At 43.5% G+C, this 21020-nt stretch overlaps 1 protein-coding gene across 1 annotated transcript in view; it reads left to right on the plus strand.

Moving 5' to 3' along the window:
- DNAH9 (dynein axonemal heavy chain 9) overlaps positions 1-21020 on the plus strand; it is a 1128006-nt gene that overhangs the window by 112501 nt on the left and 994485 nt on the right. The window contains exons 6-7 of the mRNA XM_029600235.1: positions 6734-6967; positions 14022-14189. Of these exons, the coding sequence (XP_029456095.1) occupies positions 6734-6967; positions 14022-14189 (402 nt within the window). The remainder of the gene's footprint in view (positions 1-6733; positions 6968-14021; positions 14190-21020) is intronic.

A 21020-nucleotide genomic window follows, 5' to 3' on the forward strand; every position in this document is an offset into this window, starting at 1 on the left:
AAAAATCCTTTTGATTTAGAGGTGAAAGCACATTATGCTCTTATAACCATTGTTGCTAAGTCCTTGCTGTGCTGCTAGCTGCATGTGAAACTGTAATCTCTGTCAGAGGGTTATAGGGTAACTTTATCAGCAACTTTATTGCCGATGATATGCAAATTCTGCTCCCTATAGAAGGGTCCATAGAAAACACTTTGAAACTCTGGAATATATATTTCAAATCCCTTCAACAACTACTTACACAGACGTTTTTATCTTTAAACCATTCCAAAATAGAGATTTTATTGATTTGTAGCAAAGTTAGCGATAAGGTAACATCTGAAATAAAACTGTTTGAAACTACTCAGTCCATCATAAATGAAGTTAGAGATTTAGGTATTATTTTAGATAACTAATTCAATTTTTAAAAGTCCATCAAAGCCATAGTGAAAGATGGATTCTACAAACTACAGATTTAAAAAATATTAAAACCCCTATTACATTTCAATGATTTTAGAACAGTACTTCAGGCCCTTTTACTTTCTAAATTAGACTACTGCAATGCCTTGCTACTAGGTTTCCCTGCGTCATCAACTTGCCCTCATCAACTTCTAGAAAATGCTGCCGCCCGGCTTTTAATCAGCTACAAAAAACACAATCATATTACTCCTGTTCTGAAAGACCTCCATTGGTTCCCCATCTATTACAGAATTCATTTTAAATGTCTGATACTAATACATAAAACTATATATGGTGAAAAAATTGAATGGCTAAACGCTACTCTACATATTCATACCCCACTCGAAATTTAAGATCCTCTGGAAAGGCATTATCCATTCCATCACCAAAATTAGCTCATTTAAACATGGTTCGAGACAGAGCTATTTCCTTAGCAGGTCTGAAAATATGGAATACATTGCCTTTAGACTTAAGGCTGGAGTCTCACTCACAATCATTTAAGAAAAAACTTAAGACATGGCTATTCGAGCAAGCATTCGAGCATGCATTATCATAGTCAGACTCAGCCCCTGGATTCTTACTCTTATCTGATTTTATTTTATTTTATTCTATTTATGCTATCTGGTTTTTTTTAACTTATTTTACTGTACTTTTATTTATTTTCTTTATTATAATTAACATTTTATAGGTAGTTTGAGTTATTTTTATTTTAATCTAAATGATTTATATACCTTTTTGAATGTATACTAGTTTGATCATGTCATGTTTTATTGTATAGATGTAAACCGATATGTCTCCACAAATATCTGTATACAAAAAGTGAATAAATAAATAAGAATGTACATTTCTTCTACTACAGCAGGCAGGCAGCAAGCGTCTGTGATTATAAGAAATATATATATATATATATATATATATAGAGAGAGAGAGAGAGCGAGGTGGTTTTTCTTTTGCAGGATGTGCAGAGAAGCCAGTTAACACTGACAAGGAGCAGCTTGCTTTCTTTGTGTAAGCAAATCAGTGACACATTCTTCTGTGTGACTGTTACTAATTTGTTAGTGTACATAGTTAGCACGCATCAGCAGTTCACTGTGCTCTATTTGTAACATAAGTGACTGATCTGCTGTCCGTATGCGTCCATACTAAGGTGTACATCAATTGTAACCTAGTGATCAATTGAATAAACTTCAACACATCACTAGCATGAACAAACACTGGCAAACATGGCAATGGGAGTGGAAGAGGGAAGGTTATTTATCCTCGAGAGTGATTTGGGTAAGCACAAGTAGCAGTTGTGGTGTTGAGATGCAGGAGAATCTGTCTAAGATCAATAGATCATTTTTTAAAGAGAAGGAAATAGACTAGAGAGGTAAAGTTGACAAAGAAGCAAGAACAGCCTTGTTTGCTCCCATCTCCACCATTAGTATGACACTGAGGCAGAAAAGGGTATTCAATGCAGGGGGTGACAGCATTGAGAGAGGACTAGGAATTGGAGGGCATCAGGAAAAGCCAGCATGATGTTTCCTGTTCTGTTGTCTGCAGCAGATGTTTGTACAAACATTTGATGGAATTGATCAGCACTTGTTCAGATCTATTTTTAAATTGAGGTGCAGTAGATGATGATATTTGTATTATTTAGTATGCTTGTTTTTAATTATGAATTTTTTTGTATCTTGCCATGATCAGAGGAGTGAGCAAGTAACAAATTATTACTGATTCAAAAGGATCATGTCAGGGGTTTGAAGACTTAGAAGATGGGGATATTGAAAAGCTAGTAACTGAGGGTTTGCAGAACCTGGTTATGAGCCTGATATCCAGTGAGCAGCAGGAGGCATAGCTGCAGAGACAGTAAGTGATACTTGCTGGGCAGGTATCTGTAATATCAAGTAACAAAGGAAGAATTGGGGTAATCTCTGTTCCATGAAGGGAGTTGAAGGCAAATTACACCCCAAAGAACAGTTTTATCCACAATGGATTCTAAATTTGTTCAAAAAATCTTTATTAATGGCATCCTTTTAATTCTATTTAAAGCACAATTAAAGATATCAAATTATTCTGACACATACTTCAGAAAGAAATATGATAGTACAGAGTTAATGTAGAGTTCCATTTTTAAATTAATAGATACAATTAATCTAATTCTTATTAGCCAGAGTTTCTCTTTACTTTTCAATTAGGCAAAAGTTATATTTGTATTTTTAAAGTAGACTGTGCGTTGAAAAGACTAGTACCTAAGGTACTTAAAAGTAAGAATTTTTCTGAGATATTTATCTGATTTTCTTTTTCTCAAGAAAGTCAGGTAAATTCATTTTATTTTGGGGGAGCATAAAATGTTTAGGTGACATCCAAACCAACCAGGGCCGGTGGAAGCACTAGGCCTGGGCCTAGGGCGCCGAGCCGCTGATGGCTGACATGAAGGCTCATGCAGCCGCCTGTGGACCTCATCCCACAGGCGGCTGAGCAGTGAACTACTGCTGTGCTGTGTGCCGGATACACACAGCAAGAAGATTGACAGGGTCGTGGTGGAGCTCATGTCACCACAACCCAAAGAAAAATGTCGCGTTCAAACCTGCAGGTGCTCCTCCTCCTTCCTGCCCGCGCAGCCCTGGAAGAAAAATGTTGCTGGAGCCGCATGGGCAGGAAGGAGGAGGAGCATCAGCTGCATGAAGAAGAGGAACAGTGCTTACGGGCCGCCGCGAATCCCAAGTCACAGTGGCATGAGAAGAGGAGGAGGCCCGGTAACAGGGCTGCCGCTGCAGATTCCACATTGCAGGCAGCCCGAGAAGATCAGGGCCGCTGCAGATCTTATCCTGCGGCGACCCATGAAGAGGAGGCCCAGAGGTGAAGGAGAGGCTGAGGGCCTGTAGAGTGTGTGTGTGTGTGTATGAGATGAGTTGAGAGACTGTGTGTGGGAGTGAGAACCTGAATGTTTGCAGAGACAGCATATGAGAGCCTCTGTACAGCATGTGGGAGTGAGAGAGAGCCTGAGTGTGTGAGTCAGACAGCATGTGCCAGTGAAAGACTGTGTATGAATGATTGTATGAGAGAGAGCATGTGAGAGTTGAGAGCCTGTGTGTGTGTGTGTGAGAGAGCATGTGAGAGTGAGAGCCTGTGTGAGAGAGAGAGAGAGCACGTGAGAGTGTGTGTGTGTGTGAGTGAGAAAGCATGTGAGAATGAGAACCTGACTCTGTTTGAGGGAAGAAGTCAGACAGATGGAGAGAAAAGAAATAGAAAAAAAGACAATATAAAAAGAATTGGCAAAAAAATAAGAAAGGAAGGTGGAAAAAAAAAGCCTGTGACCAACCGATTAGAAAACTAAGATCAGACAGCAAATGTAAAAAAAATAATAAAAAAATTACCGTACTTTTTACTGATTGGCACATGTAATCTTTGGGAATGTGCAAGAGTAGCACTTTCTCTATGCGGATATCATGATGTACGAGATCAGCATGTTGGAAGTGGAAGCCCACGGGGCCTGCACAGAGGAGGCAGTAGAATGGGCTTCAGTGCCAGTAGCAGCAATCACACCTCCTCAATAGCCACGCGGCAGCAGTGACAGTGGCAGCAGAGGAATGAGAGAGGCTCAGAGGTTGCTGGCAAAAGAAAGAGAAGGGGTTCTGCCTTTAGTGTGTGCATGTGTATGAATGGGAATCTGCCTGGGAGTGTATGTGTATGAATGCGGATGGGTGCCTGCCTGAGGGTGTGTCTGTGTATGAGAATGTATGGGTGTCTTCCTGGGGTTTGTATGTGTGAGAATAGGTGCCTGCCTGTGTGTGTTTGTGTGAGAATGATTGGGAGCTTGCCTGGGTGTGTGTGTATATGAGGAAGCCAGTGAGAGGATGAGGGTGTATGAGAAAATCCAGGGGAGTAAGAGTGTGTGTGTCTGTGGAGGGGGAGAGAGTGTCTTACAGCCTGAGAGTGTGTCAGTGTATGTGAGAGTGAGAGGTTATGGTGGGTATAAGAGTATGGATGTGTATGTGACAGCATATGTGAGAGAGAATGGATATGTGAGTATGTGTGAGAGGGAGGATAACCTCCTAATCCTCGACAATATCAGGGGGACTGGAAATCAAGAGCTCCCACGTATGGACAGCAGGGGCTTTTTAAAATCCTTATTAATTTTAATTATTGGGTGTTATTTGATATATGTGCTGTTTTGAAATATTTGATTGGTGTTTGGGAAATTGTAAAAAAGTATATGATTTTAATTAAAAGAAATTCTATTTATCAGTAGTTTTAAAATATTTTTATTAGTATGGTTTTACTATTATAATTGATGCTTTATGTTTCTTGATTTTATTGTTTTATGAGGAATGGTGGTTCTGTTTTTCCATTGTTAATACACAATCTGGCTTCTTGGGGTTTCCATTTCAGTTTTGTTTAATTTTTGCTCCTTTATTTTGTATTCTGTATTTGGTGAGGGTCTGTCTCTGCTCTGTGTGTGTGACCATGATGAGAGATTCTGCTAGCATGTAGTGTCTGTATAGGGATCTATAGTAATCTGGTTTGTTTTGTTTCCTCAGTAGGTGGTATATTGGTATTCTAGGACCCAGTGTAATATTTACCCTTGCTTTTTCACAGGTAGGGTTATTGTTGTTTGAGTCCTTGGTGTTATTACTGTTATGTTACAATGGAATTGCAGTATAGATTTTTAGTGTCTTTTTTGCTGGGTTTTGTGTGTGTTCACAATGTGCCTGGCAGTGGAAGGTGTTTGTGCTGTTGTTACTGTGATGTGACACCAGAATTTGAAAATATCTTTTAGTATGATGAGCTGTAAGAGAAACATCCGAGCTCCATTGTTTGGGGGAATTTCAGTGGATGCACAGAGTTACAGAACTGGAGGTGCAGGATTTGTATTGACATTCTGTCCCTTCCTATATATTCCAGACTTCACTCTCATAGCCTCATTCAACTAATTCTATATGGCTATCAAATTATTTTATAGTAGTTTTACTAGAAGTGTGAAACTGGCCAGCTTTTTAAAATTACGCAGAAGTCCCTTTGGACGTTTTTATTAACACTTTTTTTTTATAACCAATTTTAAAGCAGGATCCATGCTATAAAGGTGGGTGTGATGAAGAAATGTCATTTTGGCTCCCCCCCCCCCCCCCCCCCGAATTCTTCTGTCTAGAGACACTACTGATTTTCTGTCACCTTAAGCATTAGTACAAGAAGGATTATGGGGGGGGGGGGGGGGGGAGAGAGAGATGCTGGAGAGGCACACAAATGCATTGGCCCCTGGGCGCCGGAGACCCTTGGTGCGCCACTGGGGTGCGAGCCATATGGGGCAGCAAGCGGTGGCAAAGAAGAGTGGAGATTTGGCAGGTCGCAAGCAGTGCCCAACCCTCTCGTGACCCAGAAAAACTACACAGTCAGCGGGTGTGATGGAGAATGAGGTAGGAGTTGGGGCTGAGACCGGGGGGAGAGGGGAGCGCAAGGGTAGGGGGCCTAATCCCCTTGCACCGGCCCTGAAACCAACCATAGTAGGTTGGACAAAGGAGACATTAGTGTAATATATATATATAAAGAAAATCAGGCTCTAAATTAATGATCTCCTGTTTAACTAGTTATCTTCTTGGAAGTAATATACAGATGGCAAAGAATTATAAAGCTTCCACATGGTTCTCATTACATTCATTTCAAAACACTACAGACTGATGGTTCTCATGAAGTAGAACACTGCTTATAAAACAAGCATTTTAAAAACAGGTTTACTGTCCTCCCTCCCAGAATAATTGGGCTTTGGAAAAAAAATTCTGTTTAGAGTATATGGACTTTTCCGTAGTTTTCATAATGCTTTGATAGAGGAATACTGGTCTGTACTCAAAGCATGTAGTAGTGATGTCATAGATTAAAAAATAAAAAAAGAATTTCTGCCTCCATTAGCTGGATGAGGGTTAAACCCCATTATTCTGGACTGGTGTAGAAGAAATAAGGGAGGAAATTATCAGGTAAGTATAAATTTCTCAGGCTTTAAACTAGTAGGAATGTTAAGAATTGTGAACATTATTGCTTATAATCGGAAATTTGGATGTGTGCTGCCTTTGTGTGCAGAGGCATGTGTGACATGATGTGCTGTAGGATTTTAAAAAAATTATAAATGAGAAAAACCCTTAAACTTTCAAAGGCAGGAAACATAAAGATCTTGTAAGGGGAAGATGAGAGAGTCACTTTCTGCTCACCTCCTTTACAAGGTCATCTGTGCTGCTTCACCCACAGTAATCATTTTATTAGCATACAGATTGACAGATGAGTAAAGCAGTTTAGCTAGGATTGTAACTTTTCTGATATGTTTCAGGCTAGGAGCTACCTAAACCCTGAAGACATCCTAAAGGGGGAAACAGAAGAAAGCCTGAGTAAAATACAGGAGACTATTAGCATCTTGCACTTGTTCAAAGATACATTTGAAGACAGACGGGAAAACCTGCAGATATACTTCAAAGGTGACCAAGATGTGAAAGAATGGGACTTCCCGTCACCAATGGTTTTCACCAGGCTGGATGGATTTTTGAGCAGACTTGTGACTATAGAGGTGAACACTGACATATGTTATGTATGATATGAATGAAACACACAAAATCCATTGCTATCCATACAATTGCAGTCTAGAAGGATCAGATTTTAAAGTAAAACATTAAGGCAAAAAGACAGAGGCTGGTGTGGTACCTTTTATAGACTAATTTGTTTATTCAGGCCTGAGCTTTCAAGGTCAAGAATCTACTTTGCCAGATACATGTAACTGAGAAGGTGAGTATGTATATATGCAGATGATGCTGATGGTGGGGGGATGATTGAGAAGTGCAGTGTGTGGAAAGGGTGTGAATTTCAGTACGGTTAAGCTAAATAACATTTGTAGTGGGTAAGAGAAACCAGTGACATGATATTCTGAACATAGTTAAGTCAAGTCAAGTCAAGCCTATAGTGTACCCTGAAATAATTGTCCCTATTCAGGCCTAGGTTAATAGTATCCAGCTTCTTGATGAGTTTTTTTTTTTTGTAATTTATTTTTTATTTAGGGAGAATCCACATATAAAACATCTGTCTGTAAGTTCAATTTCACATCACAGTCAAATCATTCAAATAGCAATTCCAAACAAGTATATTCAAGATATAACACTTTTTCATATGTTCATTTTTCCCCTTCAAAGTCCAACCAAAAAAAATCAAATCATATACCTCCTTCTCCCTACTCCTCAAACCTCCCCCCCACTCCTACCCTATCCCCTTATATTTCCACCTCTCATAGTAATCCCAAATCTTCCCAAACTGGTCTAATTTATTTCTTATGTTGGTAACGTATCCATATAATATACTCTATCCAGCTTTACCCAGTGAAGGTATTGGACTTGCGCCACCACAAAGCTAACTCACTCCTAGCTGCTGTTACTATATGTACTAGCAATCTGCAAGTATACTCCTTCACCTCCTCCGTTGTGATATTGAGCACTTTTAACCCAGTCATAGCCTCAAACAAATCAAGGACTTCATTCCACAGTGTACTTACCCCTGGACGTTACTACTCCTCCACATCCTTTCCAGCACAAATCACTCATTCCTGGTTTCATTTTGCTTATTCTAACAGAGTAAAAGTACCACCTGTAAAGAACTTTATACCTATTTTCCTTTATAAGTGAGGAAACTGAGCTTTTACGTACAGATATGAAACATTATTCCCACTCATTTTCATCTAGGTTTTCATTTAAATTATAACATAAGATATGCCATACTGGGTCAGACCAAGGGACCGTCCAAGCCCAGTATCCTGTTTCCAACAGTGGCCAATCCAAGTCACATGTACCTGGCAAGTACCCAGACATTAGAAAGATCACAAACTACTATTGCTTATTAATTACTGTAATAGTTTATAGATTTAGTCTCTAGGAACTTATCCAAACCTTTTCAAAACCCAGATATATTAACTGCTGTAACCACATCCTCTGGCAATGAATTCCAGAGCTTAACTCTGCGCTGAGTGAAAAAGAATTTTCTTTGATTTGTTTTAAATAAGCCACTTGCTAACTTCATGGCGTGCCCCCTGGTCCTTCTATTACCTGCTTTTTTTTTTTATAGTTTTGACTTGGCCTTGAAAGGAGGTTTCTTTCTCTGGTCAGAAGGGAGCTGCCTATCATTTGTGTGACCAGCCTTTTGAAGAAGTTTTTCCTGTTTTTCCATCTGAAAGGGAAGGAAGATATATTTTTCTTCTACCCTTCCTTTCCCTATGGCTGGAAGCTTTAAAAACTGTAACTAGCCAAAGGCCTTTCCTCTTGGGAGGTCTGCCTGCAGCCTAGAAGAAAGGAAAGAACATCTGGAGATCCTCAAAAGAATTTCCACCCCAGGGATATAGGACACAGCCATTTTGGAGAGCAGGAGTACACATTAGGGATGTGTGTTCATTTTGAATGAATGCGCAATCCGCAACGTATATGTCCCTATTTGTTGCATTTGTGGAATTCCGAAACGTATGGTGAACCCTCACGAATGCAATGTATCATTAACAAATAAAACCCCCACCCTCCTGACCCTCCCCCCCAAGACTTGCCAAACGTCCCTGGTGGTCCAGCGGGGGTCCTGTAGCGATCTCCTGCACTCGGGCCTCGGCTGCCAGTATTCAAAATGGCGCAGATAGCCTTTGCCCTTACTATGTCACAGGGGCTACCCGTGCCATTGGTCAGCCCCTGTCGCATGGTAGGAGCAATGGACGGCCCGAGTGCAGGAGATTGCTCCAGGACCCCCACTGGACCACCAGGGACTTTTGGCATGTCTTGGGGGGGGGGGGGGTCAGAAGGGTGGGGGGTTGTTGTTAATTAAATTTAAATGGTTGGGATGGGTTTTTTTTTCAACATTAATGGGAAACGAATACCATATGTAACTAATGGATGAATCGGGGTCCCCCGAAAACAGATGCAACAGATTTGGGTCCCGATGAATACTGAATCAGACGAATCCATCCCTGCTGCACATCCCTAGTACACATGGACCCTCAGGTCTGTGGGGAGCAGGAACCGTTATACCTAGGACACCCCAGCCACTGTAGGACACTTTTTAATCCACTCCATGGAGGATAAGAAAGTCTCAAAGCCCTACATTGAGGAACCACTTCCACAGAGGTAGAAACTAAAAAGCTGTACACTCTGGCATCAGTAAAACCTGTATGTCACTGGACACTTTATTATTCACCATAATTCTTTTGCAACAAATCATAGTAAACATTTATTTGAACATTCATCCTGTGAGTCAAGTCTGGTTTATCGATATCCCTACCCCAAAGATCATAGAACACACAATTGATTCCATCACTGCTCTGGGCCTTGAAGGTTATCCTTCACACCACCTCTAACAGAAAGAACCCACCCCTTGGGACAAGAAGAGGGGGAAAAGTGGCAGTGAATGTAGCCCTGAGATACAAATATATTTTTATGGCCCTTTGGGATACAGCAAATCCATGGAAAAAGGGTTACGTTTAAAATCAAGCATGTGAAGGAGTGACCTTACTACCTCTCTTTAACATGTACGGGACCAGGCTGGATTCTTAGTCCTCTTTAAATCCTATAGAGGGAGAGAGCTCTATGAGTGGGAGCCTGCTGGGCAGAAAGAGCTCTGTGGGTGGGACCCTGCTGGGCAGGTTAAGAGCCAGAGCCCAGCTGGGATGAGGGGGCTCCCATGTCTCCAGGAGTAGGAGCTCCCGACCCTCTTAGAGAAGCTATATTGGAAGTATACTGCAAAGGGAGGCAGTTATTAATATTATTTTATAGTTATGTTGTTAAAAGTTGAAATTGCATGAGAAAAGGCTGGAGTCTGCATGGTTCCTGCTCCAGCCCACAAAATGTTTGTCATACTCACACATGGTATCAGAATTGAGACTTGAACCCAAGCTTCCGAGGGAGACACTGAAAGGAAGTTTGTGTGTATGGCCTGCCAAGAAATTTGGAGGCAAAGCAGTGTTCTTAGACCTGTGTACAAGAGCACAGACGTAAAAGCATCCTTAAGCTGAAACCCTCGTCTCACCCTTCAGACCACATACCGTCCAACCTGCTTTTTTCCATTCCAAATATCATCGCCAAGCCAGTTGCAGACGACATAAACTGCTCACTGTCTCAAGGACATGTCCCAGACCAAGTCAAGCTTGCGATGCTTAAACCTCTCTTAAAAAAAAACCCAACCTTCCACCCTCAGACCCAGCCAACTTCCGCCCCATAGCTAACCTTCCTATGATCGCCAAACTCATGGAGAAGATAGTAAACAGACAACTATCCGAATACCTAGAAGAAAATTACATCCTCACTCCAACTCAATTCGGATTCCGGAAGGCCCTGAACTCTGAATCATTACTAGTCTCTCTCTCGGACACCATCCTCCTAAACCTGGAAAAAGGTCAATCATTCCTACTCGCACTTCTGGATCTATCCGCAGCGTTCGATACCGTGAACCACACGACCCTACTACAGCGACTAGCAGACATTGGCATCACAGGATCTGCTTTCAATTGGTTCAAATCCTTGCTTGAAAACAGGTTTTACAAGGTAAGGATCAACAATAAAGAATCATACCCAATCAGATCTAACATGGGGGTACCCCAAGGATCATACCTTTCACCCACCCTATTCAATACCTCCTCCCACTCTGCCATCTACTCACCAACCTCAAGCTAACGCACTTCCTATACGCGGATGACATACAGATCCTCTTCCCCATCTCAGAGTCACTCCACAAAACATGGTCCCAATGGAACAGCTGCCTTTTAGCTGCTTTTATCAACAACCTACTCAACAGCCTCAACCTCGTCCTTAACACCAACAAGACCGAATTCCTTCTAATAGCTCCGGACAACTGCATTCCTCTCAACCCCCCAATTTCTTCCCAACTCTCCAATACATCAATTGACCATACTCCGCATGTAAGAGACCTTGGTGTGCTGCTTGACAATCAACTCAACTTAAACAAATTCGTAAACACCACCAAGGAATGCTTTTTCAAATTGCAAGTATTAAAAAAACTAAAACCACTCCTTCACCTCCGAGATTTCCGCTTGGTACTACAATCTATCATCCTTCCGAAATTGGATTACTGCAACTCACTCCTTCTGGGCCTACCTGCTAACACAATCAAACCACTTCAGATGGTCCAGAACGCGACTGCTAGGATCCTCACAAACACCAACAAAAGGGAACACATCACCCCTATCCTTCAGAACCTTCACTGGCTTCCAATTAAACTCTTTAAAGCCCTCATGATGATCCACAAGGCTCTACACATCTCCCCCCTCAACCTAACCTTCCAACTGCAGCCGCACACTTCTAATAGACCCATCAGAAGAGCGTACAAGGACATGTTGTACACCCAGCCGGCCAAAACCTCACTAAGGAAACGCACCCTCTCCACAGCGGGTCCTCCCCTTTGGAACTCGCTCCCACCGGACCTCCGCCAAGAACCCTGCCCTTTGGTTTTCAAAAAGAAACTAAAAACATGGCTGTTCAGCCAGGCGTTCCCGGAGAGTTAAGGTCCGATGAATGGTGCTTCACAGCCGTTGTTCCACTTATACCACTGTAAATATGTTTTAATTGTACCAATTATGTTAGCTAACATGTTTTTAATTGCATTCCACTTGTTCACTGTAAGTTCGTATCAACCTTGTTCCAATGTATCCACCCCTGGGGCGACAGTTCAGTTCTCTGTAAACCGGTGCGATATGTATTCTATACAGGAACATCGGTATATAAAAAATTATAAATAAATAAAAGCAGAAAATAAAAATGTGTAATCTTGGTTAAGGAAGCGGGTTGGGACAGAAGAAAAGTGCTGCTAGAGCTTCAGAGCAGTGAAACTTTAAAGCTTGCTGGCTCAAAGAAAAGCACAGAAAAAAAATTGCCATTAAACAGAGTAGTCTCTGTGGCCTGGAGGGAAGTCAGGTTTAGGTTTACCGCAGGCAAAAGCGGCAAGCTCAGTCTGGAGTTAGGGCTTTTACTCAATGAAAGTAGTGCTGGAAAAGCAGGAGGTTTTTTTTTTTTTTTTTACCTTTATTTGGAAGAAAAGTGAGAGAAAAATAGCAGTACAGAGAAGCTGTGGATTTGACAGGGCATGGTCCTGGCAGAAAGTGAAACTGCTAGTTTGTGCACAGGGTGTAACCCTCCAGCAACAAACTGATTTAACAGACAAAGGAAAGCATGACTCGAGTAAATATGCAAGCTTTGGTTCAGAGCCTCCTAGAAGGGCAGAAATAGCTACAGGAAAAGTGTCCTTAAATACCAGAGTTTCTGGACAAACACCTGAGAAAAACAGGAAGCAGACAGGGCACAAATAACTGCTAGTCTGACTAAAGTAAAACTAGGACTGGACTCAGTATAGTTGGAAGCAGAGAGAGCGCCACAGCTAACCCAATCAACTGTCTGCTCTACCCTACAAAGGGACACTGCTTTGGAGGAAGCTTGAAGCAGCAAGGTAGCTGATATCAGACCAGATCCTGACTGGCAAGAGCCCACATAGAAGCATGCATTAGGACAAAAGAGTGCCATATGGAACCTGATGGTCTGGAAAGCACACTGGGCACAAATAACTGGCAGAGATAAAGATGGACAAGAGCTACTCAGCAGCTGACTGAGTCACCTGCCACTTGACCCTTCAGAGGGACTCAAATCCATAGAGAGCTGAAAGCAATGGGGAGGAAGCTAAAGCAGACCCTGAGTTGCAAGAATGGCTTGAAAACCAGGTAAAGTAACTCGCAGTAACTGAGTTTGAGATACCAGAAAGTTCATGGTGGAGCTTCATAGCCAGGCCTGGAGAAGACAGCATAGACTGCCCAGAAAGCAGCAATACAGAATGGCTTGCTGGTAGCAGAACCGATTAGCCTTTAGGAGGCACTGCAGAGGAATCAGATGCAGGCCAAGAATCCAGATCGAGGTGCTGTCATGGGGCTTGGATGCAGGTGCTGCAGCGAGATCTGAGAGAGGCGCTACAGGGAACCCAGAGAGAGGCACTGTAGAGTGCCCAGACGCCACCCTGCAGAAGGACCAGAGGGAGGCACTGCAGATGGTGATGGCACAGAGAAATTAAAGACCATGAGAAAAGTTTCTGGTGCAAAAGAAAGGTGACAGGATCTGAAGGAGAAGTAACAGCATATTCAGGCCACTCCAGGTAGCCAGGACCTGCTAAGGCTACCAGTTATGTAAGAGATGGAAGCCTGTACTGGTAAGGATGCCAGCCAACAACCTGAAGGTGGCGGTAAAAGGGAGAGATGCCACATTGATAATTGTTCAAGGCGACCTCTCACAAAAATTCACCATTGTATGCCTGGATCTGCCCTTTACAGCTGCTCCTAACCTAGGCTATATGCTTAAGGCTGTTCCCATGTCAGGCCCTCCCCTCCAGCAGCCATTTTTATTGTAAGCAAGGGCTGAAGAAATACTGCATAATTTTCCTTTAAAATGTTGTTTTATGTAGAAAAAATGAATCCATCTTAGCTTCAACATCCCCAACATTAAACCCTTCTGTGGCAAACAGTGCCTTCTGTTATGAATATTGTGTTATGAATACTGTAGAGCTTGTTCATTTTTGTAGTATTTCAGTGTGGTTTTCTCTGTTTTGAATCATAGGACCTGTTGCTAACTGCCTTGGACATGCTAAAACTGGAGAAGCTGGAGTTTGGTGGGATCCGCGGAAAGGCGCTTAGCCAGATGGTGCTGAACATGCATGAAGAGTTCCAGGAGGCATACAGAGTATTTTCAGAGCGTACCTATGACTGCCTTGATACAGGAAATATGGTGGGTGTCAGAGTACAGAACTGAACCGTCTTCAGCACAATATAGTATATATTTCTTCCATCAGATTTTCAGACCATGTGTGTTGTAAGTGCTGAATGCTGTTAAATGTATTGTATCTATTAATACATTGTATTAATCATAGTCAGCACAGCATCCGCATCCTCTTTGCAGATTGTATTCATGATTCTTGGTTTCATGGGGGCTGTTGCAATTATGGGCATTGACTTTGCAGCGCCCACTTTTTTAATGTACGCATGGCGCCCGCAAGGGGGGTGCCATGCAATATGGAACTTAGGGGGTCACGCTAGGAAGGAGATGCTAGGCTTGCTTGCGAGTTTACCGGCGTCGGTCTTCATAACTCGGTGGTCTGCCAAGTTATTTAATTTAATTTTTTTACTTTAAAAAAGAAGTACAGAAAAGCAGTGTTTTCTGCTTTTCTGTACTTCTTTTCAATCCACTCAGCTATTAATGCCTGCACCAGGCAGACATTAATATCTGACCGAAAAATGTGCATCTGAGACTCACATTTATCTTTTTGTATTTGGAGTGAATGAGTAATAGGCTCATTCACATGCATTTGCATGTGATGAGCGCTATCTCATTCACTCCGCATCGGATGCATGTTAAATAGGCGCTAATTCCCCTATTGCATAGGGGTGGATTAGCGCCTATTTATCCCGCATCTGACTGCGGGTTATACAGTGTGCTCGGCTCAGCGCACTGTATTGCATCGGCCCCATGGTGTTTACAACCTGGGGTCATAAAAATATATTTGAGGGGTGCAAGAGAAGATGGCAGACCTTCCCTGCACAGGTGACGACTTCTTTGGGGATAAGGTCTGGGATGCGGTGGCTCAATTAAAGGACCACCACGAAACCCTCCAACAACTCTCCATAGCGCTTCTGACGCCCCCTTCTGTCAGGAAATCTTCCAGGCCAAGTTCTAAGAAGTCTTTCTACAGGCAGAGGAAATATTATCCTCCAGCCTCCCGAGCTCGCATGCTGTGCACTAGCTCCAGAGGCTGCTCTCGTCCACAGTGAGCACCCAGATCTCAACCAGCGCCCCAGGAAGCCCAGACTATGGGTTTCTGACCGGTGGCGAGGGAGCACGAGCCAATCATGCACACCCCTGACACCAGATCCCCCAGTAGGTGGCAGGCTCATTGGCTTCGCCCATCACTGGGAGGACATCACTTCAGACCGATGGTTCTTTACCGTAGTCCATAAGGGGTATTGACTTAGTTTCAGATGGCTCCCAGAGACCTCTTCCCCACATCCATTGTGGGGTTCATCCGCCCAGCAGGTCATACTTCGGACAGAACTCTCCGCTCTTCTCGCAGTAGTAGTGGTAGAGCCCGTTCCTTGTCCTCAGCAGGGCTGAGGGCTCTATTTGAGGTATTTCCTAATTCCGAAGAGAAACGGAGGCTTGCTCCCCAATTTCGACCTCAGGGCATTGAACAAATTTCTCTTAAGAGATAAGTTCAAGAAGGTTTCTCTGAGCACTCTGGTCCCCCTCCTTAAAAGAGGAGACTGGCTCTGCTCCCTCGATCTCAAGGAAGCTTACGCTCACGCAGCCATCTTCTCAGGCCACAGAAAATACCTCCGCTTCGTGGTGGGGAAGGATCACTAGCAGTACAGAGTACTGCCTTTTGGGTTGGCCTCAGCCCCTCGCATCTTCACCAAATGTCTAGCGGTGGTGGTGGCTGCGTATCTCAGGTGTCGTGCAGTTTACGTCTTCCCGTACCTAAAGACTAGTTGATCAAGAATTGTTCCCGCACGGGGGCGCTGAGTGCTTTAGCCCTGACGGTGCAGACTCTGCAATCCTTGGGGTTCATGATCAACTACCCAAAGTTTCACCTCTGCCTGTCTCCTCAGCTGGACTTTATAGGAGCCAGGCCGGACATGATGCAAGCAAAGTGTTTTTGGCCCACGATTGGGCTCTTGCCCTTGCCTCATTAGTGGCCTGTGTGCGTAGCAGCCGGCATGTGACTGCCTGCCTTCTGCTCTGTCTGTTGGTCCACATGACGGCCTAGCCCACGTTACCCCTCTTGCCCGCTTGTGCATGTGAAGGGCTCAGTGGACCTTGCGAGTGCAGTGGCAACAGGTCTCCCAGGACCTCGAGACTTCTCTCTGTCACGGAGCCTCTGAGGGAAAACCTCTCCAACTTAGAGAGGGGAATTCCCTTCCAGGCTGCCCTGTCTTAAGTGGTTCTCACCACAGATGCCTCCCCTCAGGGCTGGGGAGCCCATGTGGATGGCCTCCACATGCAGGGTCTCTGGACCGCTAACAAAGTCCACTGCCAAAAAAACATTTTGGAGCTTCGGGTGATCCGCTACGCCCTCTGGGCATTTAGAGACAGTTTGTCCCACAAGGAAGTCCTTATCTGGATGGACAACCAGGTTGCAATGTAGTATGTCAACAAACAGGGAGGCACGGGCTTGTTCCTCCTCTGTCATGAGGTGGTGCAGGTATGGTCCTGGGCCCTCTCATAGGGAATGTTGCTGCGAGCGGTGTACCTACCTGGGACTCTGAACGTGCAAGCAGACCTATTGAGCCACTCTTTTCAGCCACATGAGTGGTCCCTGAATCCGGAGGTAGCGGCCAGACATTTTCACCATGGGGTACCCCAGATGTTGACCTCTTTGCCTCCCAGTACAATCACAAGGTGGGCAATTTCTGTTCCCTGTCACTGGAGGGCGGCCATCTGGCCTGTGATGCCTTCTCCCTTCACTGGGGAAGGGGGTCTGCTATACACATACTCTCCTCTCCTGCTCCTCTTGAAGACCCTCCTGAAGCTTCAACAGGACAGAGGGACCATGATTCTCATAGCGCCTTATTGGCCCAGACAGGTCTGGTTCCCTCTTCTTTAGGACCTGTTGAACAGGGACTCCTTTCAGCTGGGGACTGCACCCGATCTGATAACTCAGAACCAGGGCACTCTGCGCCATTCAAACTTCCGGGCATTGGCCCTGATGGCATGGATGTTGATCGTTAATTCTCCAGCCCCTGGACCTTTCGGATGGTATGACTCCCAGATGCTGGTGGCTTCTAGAAAGCCTTCCACCAGGAAGTCATGGTTTGAAATGGAGAACATTCTCCACCTGCTGTGCGGGGCATGACTTGGATCCATTCACATGCTCCCTTCCCAAGCTGTTGGACTACTTGTGGCACCTTTCAGAGTCTGGGCTTCAAACCAGCTCAGTCAGGGTCCACCTTAGCGCTGTTAGTGCGTACTATTGAGGTGTCACTGGTACACCCAAATTGGTGCAGCCTTTAGTGCAGGGGTGGGCAATTCCAGTCCTCGAGGGCCACAAACCTGTCTGTTTTGGGATATCCTAATGAATATGCATGACATAGATTTGCATACAACTGAGGCAGAGTGCATGCAAATCTCTCTCATGCATATTCATTAGGGATATCCTGAAAACCAGACTGGTTTGTGGCCCTCGGACTGGAACTGCCCACCCCTGCTTTAGTGGGTCACTTTATGAGGGGCCTGCTTCAATTGATGCCCCCTCTTCGACCCTTTGTTGTGTCCTAGGACCTTCATTATTGTCCTGGCATGGCTTATGTGTACTCCCTTCAAGCCATGCATTCCTGCAATCCGAAGTTCCTCACCTGGAAAGTTTTATTCCTATTGGCGGTTATTTCGGCTCATAAGTGAGCTTCAGGCCTTGGTTACAAACCCACCATACAAAAGGTTCTTCCATGATCATGTGATCTTGCGTACGCACCTTAGATTCCTGCCTAAGCTAGTGATTGATTTCCTGCTGTCGTAGGAGAACACCTGTTACAGGTAAGCAACTGCGCTTTCTACAGAAAGCATGGTGGATGCATGGAATAGCATCCAAGTAGAGTTGAGGACAATATCTGAATTAAAGAAAGTATGAATTAAACACAGGGGATCTCTGATGGCATAGGATTATAGAGCTGAGCAGTTGGTATAGTTGCGCAGTCTTAGATATGCTGTATGTATTTTATTTATTTAAAATCTTTTATATACTGCCTATACAATTTAGGTAGGTCTAGGCAGTTTAAATGAAACAACATACATAACCAAAAGGTAAACTAAAAACAAAGGTAAAATGTATGATTTCTGCTGGCATTTTTTCTGTACTTTTTATACTTACCATGCTCACTGATATGTGGGATAGCTGAGTTATCTCCTAGGAGTCTTCACTCTTCTTTGCAATACATCTGGACTCTTACAGTCTGGGACTCAAGACTACTGATCCCTACCCAAGGTCTTGCTGTGAGCCTCAGGCTCATGCCTTATGGTACAGAGATTGAACAGCATAGCCATTTTTTCTTCCCTGATTGGAAGGCAATGTATCCCCCTTTAGGATTGGTCAAGTTCCCTCTGGGGGTGCCCCCCGCCCTCCAGTTTGCTCATCCCTTTTAGGTGATCTGTCAACAGTGATCCACATGGTTGCAAGGGTCACTGTTAAAAGGCTGCAGTTGATGATAGAAGGTGGGGTTCAGATTGTCACCTTAATTATTTCGATTTATATTCCGCTTTTTTGCACTTTTTTCAGCACTTCAAAGTGGATTACATTCAGGTACTGTAGGTATTTGAAGGGCAGGGCTTCTGAGCTGCTCTCAGAATGTTCATTTCAGGCAGATGGAAGGAAAACACAGTCCGATAGCCGATGCTAGCAGGCTGTCTCAAACTCCTCACGCAGATTTTTCATTGAAAGGCTAGGATTCTGAAAGCAGCATGAGTCTCTGATGAAGGGCTCTGAGTGGGGTTCACTGGCATCACCTTGTAGATTCACTTCAAGCAGACAGAAGATTAGCTCAAACCAGCTGCCGCTGGTAGTCACTTCATATAGCCCTTTCACAGAGACATCTAGAATTGGATGTGGATAATCTCCCTTTAATAAATCCAGTCTGATCTGAATGTACTAGCAGGGGCATTACATTTTCAAGATGATGCTGAAGAGTTTTTGCAAAGATTTGTTTTGTGCAACACAATAGCCACATCTATAAAGTATCCATGAGAAGAATCCAGGATTTTCAGATAATTATAAAACCTACAAAGTAAAGAGTCAAGGGTACAGAAGATTTCTTGTAGAAATGTATTTATTTATTTATTTAAGATTTTTATATACCGGCATTCATGATAAAATCACATCATGCTGGTTTACATTAAAACAGTGGTGCATAAAAAGAAAAAACAAACTGGAACTGTAGTGCAGAAGAAAGCAGTTACAAAAAACAGGGATGCTTAAACTGGGAGCGGAAGGAAAAAGAAAAGGTTAATAGCATTTTAAATATTTACAACGAACAGTTAAATGAGCTGGTTGTGTTATAGAACTTGAAGTTGAAGGACATTAGCTGGAGTACGGGAAAGCTTGTTTGAAGAGCCAAATCTTAAATCTCTTCCTGAAGGTTGGGAGGCAGGGTTCCTGTCTTAGGTCTGGGGGGATGGAATTCCATAAAGGGGGACCGGCGGCAGAGAGGGCCCGATCTCTCAAGGTAATATGTCTAGTGGCTTTGGTTGGAGGAACCTGGAGGGAACCTCTATATGCGTCTCTGGTAGGTCTTGAAGAATTGTGTAAGAGGAGAGGAATTTGCAGGTCGATAGAAGTATGTTGATGAATGATTTTGTAGATAACGGAGATGGATTTGTAGAGAATTCTGAAGTGCACTGGCAGCCAATGAAGGCTTTTTAGGATAGGGGAGATGTGATCTCTTCTTCTGGTGTTTGTTAATATTCGTGCTGCCGCATTTTGTACCATCTAAAGCGGGTTGGTATAGGAGGAAGAGAGACCTAGTAGGATAGAATTGCAATAGTCTAACTTTGAGAAAACTGATGCCTGAAGGATTGTTCTAAAGTCCTGCAAGTGAAAGAGAGGTCTTATCCTTTTCAAGACTTGGAGTTTGTGAAAACAGTCTTTGGTAGTTTTGTTGATAGAAGCTTTCAAATTTATCCGATTGTCAATTAAAACTCCAAGGTCTCTCAGTTGTGTGGATTGTGGGATGCCAGGGTGAGTGGAAGTGATGTTACTGTTCTCGGGAGAGATGAGCAGGAGTTCAGTTTTGGAGGAATTTAATACTAAGTTTAGACTAGTGAGGAGGAGTTTGATTTGTTGGTGGCAGTTTTCCCAGTGATCTAGTGTTTTCAAGTATGTGTCTTTAACAGGAATTATCTGAATATCGTCCGCATATAGAAAATGTTTTAGGTTGAGGCTGGAGAGGAGCTGGCATAGCGGTAAGAGATAGATGTTAAAGAGCGTAGGGGACAGAGAGGAAGCGTAGGGGACAGAGAGGAACCCTGTGGGACTCCTACGGTTGAATTGTAACGTGATGATTCTTTGTTTTGGATTTTAACCTTGTAGCCTCTGTTGTTGAGAAGTTTTGAACCAATTAAGTGTGGCGCCAGTAATTTCTATTGCTGCCAACTGATTTATGAGGATGGAGTGATTGACAGTGTCAAACGCTGCCGAGAGGTCCAGTAGAATCAGTAGAAATGATTGTCCTTTGTCGAGGCCCATGATGAGGTAGTCTGTCAGGGAAATGAGGAGTGATTCTGTGCTAAAGGCTTTGCGGAACCCATGTTGGGAGGGGAACAGGAGATTATTATCTTCTAAGTAGTCTGAAAGCTGAGTGTTCACTAATTTTTCCATGAGTTTTGCTATGAAGGGCAGGTTGGCGATTGGGCGGAAGTTATTTGGGTCTTTAGGATCCAGATTGGGTTTTTTTAGGAGTGGTTTGAGAGAAGCCAATTTAAGGTCCTCTGGGTAGAGTCCTTGGGAGAGAGAACAATTAATGATGTCCGCCAGAATTTTGGAAATGGAGTCTGAAATTGTCAAGAGGAGTTTTGTAGGAA

The sequence above is a fragment of the Rhinatrema bivittatum genome, chromosome 4 (assembly GCF_901001135.1).
Source record: "Rhinatrema bivittatum chromosome 4, aRhiBiv1.1, whole genome shotgun sequence".
In the NCBI taxonomy this organism is placed as follows: Eukaryota; Metazoa; Chordata; class Amphibia; order Gymnophiona; family Rhinatrematidae; genus Rhinatrema; species Rhinatrema bivittatum.